Source organism: Vigna angularis, chromosome 3, assembly GCF_016808095.1.
Source record: "Vigna angularis cultivar LongXiaoDou No.4 chromosome 3, ASM1680809v1, whole genome shotgun sequence".
Classification (NCBI taxonomy): Eukaryota; Viridiplantae; Streptophyta; class Magnoliopsida; order Fabales; family Fabaceae; genus Vigna; species Vigna angularis.
In genome coordinates this window covers 7,154,097-7,162,130 of record NC_068972.1, presented here as the reverse complement: position 1 = coordinate 7,162,130, position 8,034 = coordinate 7,154,097, and the positions used below count along the sequence as shown (strand labels likewise).

The following is an 8,034-nucleotide window of genomic DNA, read 5'->3' as shown; positions in this document are numbered from 1 at the left end:
AGTTGTAGTATATGTAAAATGTTCTTATATTTACACTAAATATCTCATTCCTAGTAAGAAATTACTATTGCAATAACTCTTAAATAAGATATATGGGTGAAAAAATATAAAACAACGATATATTAAAATAAATAAATTTCATAATTTATACCAGTATATATATTTGTCTTAACCAATTCAATATCTTAACGCCAAATGCTTATTTAATAAAAATAACAGGTGAATTAAATACTATTACCATTTAAATCATATATAGTAAAAATTGTGTCAACAAATATTTAATATTCCATTGTCATACATAAAATTTAGTGCTATACACACCTTTAAAAATGACAATTCCAGTATAATTTAATTATATTATTATTATTATAAAAATCATACAATATTTCAATAGGAGCAATGAAACGGAAAACATGTGAAATAATAAATAAACCAATAAAAATCACATCATAGAATGCAAAATCTTATCATACGGGAATTTCTTGTACAAAATTTACAGAATGCCATCAAGGGATGAATAACTTTTAGCATCACGTGTGTGCCAGAAGATATATAACAGATTATATGCAAGCACAAAACAAACTATATGGCTAATTATCTACACATTCATAGCCATGGTTTCTTTTGCCTTTATGTGTATCAAAGGATTTCTTTTAAGTAAATAACCCTTCAGAACAATAGTTTCATAAAAAAAAAGTCATTAATAATAGCACAATGGTACTTTCTATTTATAAAAATATTTTAACCAAACTACAATTCGAACTTTATAAATCAGAAATTTGGAGCAGTTGTTTCCACATTACATACTACTATTTAAAATAAGCTTCTTTAGTTTTTCATAAATATCTTAAAAGATATCAATAACGATTTCTAATTGAGTGATAATATAGATAACTTTATTTAACAGCATATAATTAAACTCTTGCTACATCTACCTAATCAATGAAAGGTGAGGGCTGTGGAAGTGGAAATACAATCCATTTCAAGATAATCCAAGTAGCTATCACATTCCCAGTCTTCTGAATTAGAGCCTTGGCCCCATACGCCTGAAGCTAATAACAGTTTTTACAAACACGACCAACATAGCAAGATAATATTAAAAATAAAAACCTTTATTTGAAAAAAAAAAGTTAAATAGCTTATCAGGTTCAAACTAAAATTATCAATATTTATACAACACAGTAAATTGACTAGGCCCATCCCAAAAATCTCCATGTTAGATTTGCTCAAAATGCAATTGTAATTTGATCTCAGCCAGTTAAAATACTATGTGCACCTAGGGAGCTCAATTAATCAGGATTGTAGCCAGGAGGGAGAAGACTAAATATGCAGGTGAACATCAATTCTGAACATTCTCACCTCAGAACAGTAGTATGGGATAAAGAAAAGTAGGACATTATGACCAGCATAAAACCTGAGTGAATCAACTCATCACCTCTTGCCACGAGGTCCAGGTCCGGATCTGGGACCGGGAAACCGAGAAAACTGAAGCCGCAAGTGGCTAGACTCAGGATTGAGTTCATCAACTTTATAACCTGTGTCATCACACCACAATGTCAGCAAACACTGAAATTTGGGAACATAAAATCATTGAATACTGAGTTCAAATCCTACAATACTGGCTCACTGAGATCACAAGGAACAAGGCCACTAGCTTGAAGACATAACTTAATCTCAGATCAAGTTTCTACACTAATTTTTATTTACCATTAGATTCTCCTTTCTATTAATGACCGACTTCCATAAATTGTGTGGAAGAATTTTTAATAGTTCAACTTGTCACCATTTTAATTGGAGAACTTAATGACAATAATGCAAAAAACGTTTTTAAACTTTTGTACACAAGTATGCTGATCACAGGAACAGCAGCTGACTATGTGGCAGAACATTGGGACTTTACGTGTCAAAAAAAAATGATATCTTCATTTTAAAGTTAGACACACGAGATGGGTGATTGCAATTTCCAAAGTGATGATAACAACATGAAAAAAAATATTAATAGATATCTCCGTATGCGTTCATTTTATGAACTTTTGGGAATGAAAGAAGATAACAAATGGGAACATGGAAGTTGGAAATCATTTATAACGTGTTCACTACTTCAGTTCTATGAAGTAACCAGTTTGAATAAACCCCCAAGTCACATAACTTTCATAAAGATATTGAATCTAACAATGATTCACCAATTTCCCATTTTAAATCCTTTTAGTTAAATACAGTATACAGTAATATCATAATAGATAAGCACATCATACCCTAACACTTGTTCGTATGGAATTTTATTGATAAATTTAGTGCAAATTCAAAATGTTTTACCCCGTTACAATTCAAAATTTTATAACAAAACATTAAGTTTATTTGGTTACATTTTCAAATGTGACTTTTTGCATTCTTTACGCTATTTTCAGAAGCTCATGGTTACAGCTTCCAAATTCTAAATGTCATTCCTCCCTTTTCAACGAGTTCCCAAACACTTACACATAATTCAGGAACATAATAGCCACATATTGGTTCAGAAGGCCAAATTACAAGGTAATTCTACAATTTTCACAACCTCCATCAAGTCCCCCTTTATGAGGAGATGATTTCCTATACGATGACTCGATAATCAAACATAAAATTAATTTCATTTTATCTCAGCAGGTAACAAGAAGTGATACCTTGCAATGCACTCAGAGCAGTTGCTGCACAAGCCGGATTTGCAAAATCCACAAAACAAAGGATTAGAGGATCTCCTCCACGCTGCAAGAAGCATGCATTTCAGCATAAAGGATATGGATATTTCATTCAATCAGCAGAACAACGAGATACAAAATATTAGATGGCAAACAGACAACTTACATGTTTGGATTCTTTGCTCACAAGCCTTACTTCTCTATATCCAACAAAAGGACGAAAAATATCTTAAAATGGCGTTAAGGAATTTGAAAAGCATAATAGAAAAAGGAAGCTTACAAGTCAGTTGACAGTATGATAATACAATTACAAAACATTATGGGAAGCAAAAAGGATACGGGCCACTTCCCTTCTCGTGCTATCAGATGGGAGACCTTCAACATATAAAGTGCTGGATGCATCTGGCGGTAGAGGTACAGTCTCTGGTCCAGGCATGGAAGCTGTGTCTACTGATAACTGACCACCATAATTGACATTCCGTCCATTTCGTGCAAGATCATGACCACCACCAGGATGCCCCATAACAGCAGGATCAGTTAGCGAATGGCCTGGCAATCCACCAACACCCCTTGCCAATCCAACACCACCAATTGCGCTGGCTTCCCCAGAATTAAACGAAGTAAGCTGCTTTTATCAACCAAAAAGAAGTTTTAGTCAAACAAGCTGTGAAAGCACATCATCACATATTATGTAAATAAAACAGGCTAACATACCCCTGCACTTTGAAGGTAGCGGTCATATGCAGATCCAAGTGTTTTAGTGTCCTTTAGCATTCGGTGACCAGTATGGTCATCATTTCGAGCAATATAATTATGCATCTCATTGCCTCCCGAAGTCAGACCAGAAGGTGACATATCTGCAATGTAAAAGAATCTAGCCTTTATAACTCTAGTAAAACAAACAGAAGCTGAATACACTGAATTAGAGAACTTTTGATCATATGCAATGTTGTATATCATAGCCATCCCTCCAATGATAACCACTAACAGTACAAAAAACATCTAGTAGCAAATACGCCAGATGCTGGCAAAACACAGGTAACTAAACAACACATGACCCATATTTAGTGCTCATAATAATACAAAGAACAGAGTGCACACACAAACATGCTTTTTGTCACCTATTGAACTATTCGTAGTCAGATCCTTACACACCAAGTAGCATAAAAAGTCAACCATAGTTACTTGACTAGTTGTATCAAACTATAGTTCCAGGAGACTGCTAACACACTAATACTTTCACAACTCTAAGCAGTTAACTGGCATGCACTCTCAACCATGTTATCTCTGGTCTCCTTCCCTGTAACAGAAGCCAATTCATTTAGTTCATATTCTCTTTCATTGTCTCTCTATCTCTATAGCTCTCACTACTAACTTTTGTCATGGGATTGAAAGCTTTTCTTGGATCTATTTGCACTCCATGGCTTTACCACTTAACCCTTTCCAGTCTTCAGATCGAACAACATCTCTCGGTGGATCATCTACTCAACCCACTCTCCTGCTCATGTCTCATTCTCACACCCAATTTCAACATAATTTGATGAAAGAAACTTCCTACGTAGGCAACAGTAAACACAGGCTAAGTATTACTATGACCATAAAATTCCCATATAAGTTAGGAAAATTGTGCTTTCTGACATGAAAGCTAGATTTGCTTGCAGTAAGATTGAAAGGATCAAATGCACTATTCCATGGCTACTTCACCAAAGGAATCTCTTCTGACCAGAAAGTCAATGCATGCAAACATTCCTAGCAGATCTGAAAATTTTCAGAAATTACATTTATTTGCAATTGTGCTAAGGTGTGTCAATTCAGATCTCGATTCAAACAAGAACATGAGCAATTAATTTCAGAGCGTCTGTCTTGATTAAATCCATCATTAATTCCTTGATCTATCCACAATGATCCACTTTGATCTTGTTACCTCAATAAACACCATAACTAATCCATACAAGTATTGACACATAGCATCTTGTTTGGGAAGCACAAAGTGATAAGCATCAGCAATGCACTCTTTCAAATCTAGCTCAATTTTTCAAAGAGAGAGTGCTGCAGTTTCAAGCATTCATCAATCAGCACGACTAGGCCTTGTCACTTCATCTTCAAAATGTTCCCCCTGTACATCAACATAGACGTTCTCATCATCACTTGGATATGGTGGTCAATACAGTTAGATTTACTCTGCCCTATGGGTTCCTCTTACAGTTTCCAAGGTTCATTTTTTAGAGGAAGCTGTACTTCATTAGGCTGTGTCAGAGATCGTGAAGGTCATGCAGATTGTTGATGCTCCATTTCTTGTAAATTAAGTCTGGTCATGATGCCACAATTGGCTATCACTAATTTGATAATAAATTGTTCAAAAAACTAACTTATTTACTTTCACCCAACCAATACAAACTACTCCGCACTGCAGTTCCCACCATTGGGATACACTTTGGCTCAAAACAAAAGTACAACTCACCTACTCTTGGTTTCCATGGGGCACCACCTTTTGGAGCACTTCAAATCCTGTTTACACTAATTAACAAATCCAACAGTATAAAGTCATTCCAACCCATTCAACTCCAAGCATTTCCTAACAAAGGTACACACTTACACCTTTACTCAAACTGGAAAGGTTTTCCATTCAAATATAGTTTCCAGAATCAAGTCACTCACCATCTAACTACAGGATCTGCAGAATTTATTCAAAAACTAGTCTTATCAGGCATAGATAAGATTTCGATATGCAATGGACAAGTAAGGGACAACTCTGCTTATTTTGACTTCCATCCTTCCATCTCACTTCTTTTGTCCAATTCTGAAGGCATTCTTGATTCAAATGAGCACTATCAATTTCATAACATGTAAATCACTTCCTCTTGTACTACAAGATAACACATATTAGACACAGACAAAACAGGATTTTTCCCTTTTCCTCAAGTCTCATTACAGTTTATATTTTTCAATTATGTTTTTCTGCTATAAACTTAATATACAGAGTAAAAAATGTAAAGGCTGCAAAATAAACAGCAATCACTCTTTACTCAGAATGCTCACTAATGGGTCAACAGTAGAAAGACCCAAAAGTCAAAACCCAACAATGGAAGTAAGGATCCTTCAGAGATGGAAGGTGCACCAGAGAAAAGAGGCTTCTAACTGTCCTGCATTATGACATGTTGTATTGACTTCTTCAAAGAAGGAGTGAAACATGTATATTTCACCATGTCTAGCATGTGAAATATAACAGGTAGGGGGCTGAGTTCCATAGTAATGCTCCTTATGAAATATTACAAATTTATGAAAATGGCAAAAGGAAAGAATTACAAGTCCCATCAGAAGAGATTTTGATTGTAGACAAAAGGAATATACAAGTCAGCACAATTGCATGCACAAATCATTATTACATCAATCCCTCGAGTTCTTGTATATGAATCTCCTTACACATGACACATTGATAAATACGTTAGCAAATGAATCATCCCAATACTAACAATAAAAGTCATACTCTTGTAGAATGAATACTCAGAGTGAGTACATAGCACACTTTCTGTGTATAGATTGTCATTTACTACAAACAAAATAATCATCAAGATATAATTCCTTCAAAGCTTCTTATTTATTATAACATATACAGAATATTACAGCTCAATGTTGTACAAAGGCTTCACATCATGATGACGAAAACAATGATGAAACCATAGCAAAATGCAATGTTCACACAGAGCATGCTAAGATGTTATGTTTGAGTAAGAAACCAAATGTGAACAAAGACAAACATAAAATCATAATTCAAAGAAAAGAAAACTAGAAAGCTCAAACAAGCTAGGTACATTGACATCAGCCAATAGAATTTTCAAACACAACACAAAAAGAAATCATGAAGATGGATTAGAAGTTAAAAAATTGAGAATACATTCAAAAGGGGATGCTGAGCTTTGAAAGGGAAGGTCGTATTGGTTTAAAAAGTCAAAGTATAAGCAGATTATCAAGACAGTAGAAATTATGTTTAAAAACAACACTATGATCTGGACCAAAAAACACTCCTGCATCCCACAAGTTTACAAGTAATTCCAGTAATGGTCCTTTCTTCACAGTTTATGTTGAATGGGTTTTGGAAATGGCCAGAGACACCTAGGATCATATGATCCTGACTATTACCATAAGGCTACAAAACACACGGTACCAAAAGAATTTTCATAAATATAGGCAGGTTGCAATAATCAACACAGAAAATAGTACGAAAGTAATTTAATTAAATAATATATTTTGGATCATTTTATAGATGAACTCCATGAATGCTATCACAAGTCACTTGTTCCACCTACTTGAAATTCTCAGCCTAAAAGTATACACAAGGATACTCCTCCCGTGACACAAATTGGGCCCCATAAAAATTTAATCATCAAGAGCTTCAAATCATAAAAACACTTCTTTCAGGGTATTATACCTTAAAGCCCAAAAACACACACATTTATGTTTGTCTAATGAATTTAGTTTATGCACATCCAAACTCAATAACATCACCACCTTGTTTTGTCATCTCAAAAACAGAATTAGAAAGATTTAAAAACAATAGAGACCATGAAACAATTGACCAAATCCTAAATCAATGAAAGCGGTTGCCAAAATAACTAAAAGGGGTGACTCCAAATCCTAACTTTGAATTTTTAAACAGAAAAGTGAAGGAGAAATAGGAGATAACCATATTCAGTACGAGGTCGTTTGAGCATTGCGGTAGAAGGCAGAAGCGGCTGTTGCTGCTGCCTATTCCAGGAGCCATCAGTCATGACGAGAGAGACGATGGAGTTCGCAGATCTGATGAACAATGATTATCGTTAAGACTATCGCGGTGGAGATTGATGGAGATCCAATTACAAACCCTAATTTGCTCAATACCAAACCCTAGCCTTTGTCCTTCTACAAAAGAGTCAATTTTTTAAGAGAACTCGGTTTTTTTTTTTTTTAAACAGATGGCTTGTGGGGTTAGAATTTAGTTTTTTCCAAATTCCATTAGCAGATCCATATTTAAAATGCACAACATAAGATAAGATTAGATTATTAATTTAATTTAATATATCATTTTAATTCTAATATTTTTAGCTTTCACAATAAATTAATCTTTTTAAGAGAAATTGTATTTTTCTCCCATATTTTAATTTTAATTTTGTAATTTTATTTAATATGATAGAAGTGAGTATCATTGTATTAAAAATATGATAAAAATATAAAATTAATTTATTCAATTGTCATTTTTCATAAAGGAAAATCTATTTAATTTTTTCCACTGTAATGTTTTTAGATTTCTTTTACAGTTTCATTTATTTCATTTTATTACTATAATTATTAATAAATATTATTATTTTAAACTTTTTTTCAG

At 33.8% G+C, this 8,034-nt stretch overlaps 1 protein-coding gene across 2 annotated transcripts; it reads right to left on the bottom strand.

The window, feature by feature from the left end:
* Positions 1-1,091: 1,091 nt before the first annotated feature.
* On the bottom strand, positions 1,092-7,637 carry LOC108324175 (RNA-binding protein 2). Of its 2 annotated transcripts, none has more exons than XM_017557034.2 (6): positions 7,360-7,637; positions 3,390-3,532; positions 3,015-3,303; positions 2,842-2,903; positions 2,661-2,742; positions 1,092-1,535 (listed from the first exon to the last, which is right to left on the bottom strand). In XM_017557034.2, exons 1-6 carry the CDS (start codon positions 7,442-7,444, stop codon positions 1,432-1,434), a joined length of 765 nt encoding a protein of 254 aa, XP_017412523.1. In that variant the 5' UTR covers positions 7,445-7,637; the 3' UTR covers positions 1,092-1,431. The 2 variants fall into 2 exon arrangements, with proteins under 2 accessions (XP_017412523.1, XP_017412524.1); XM_017557035.2 differs by having other exon boundaries at positions 3,015-3,300; positions 7,360-7,634.
* Between the last annotated feature and the right edge of the window lie 397 nt (positions 7,638-8,034).

Bases quoted from the DNA above. Each gene is read 5' to 3' on its own strand.
- LOC108324175 (XM_017557034.2), bottom strand. From the start codon at position 7,444: ATGACTGATGGCTCCTGGAATAGGCAGCAGCAACAGCCGCTTCTGCCT. The intron at 3,304-3,389 runs GTATGTTAGCCT...GGTTGATAAAAG, and splicing joins GCTACCTTCAAAGTGCAGGG to CAGCTTACTTCGTTTAATTC. The intron at 2,743-2,841 runs GTAAGTTGTCTG...TGCTTCTTGCAG, and splicing joins TGAGCAAAGAATCCAAACAT to CGTGGAGGAGATCCTCTAAT.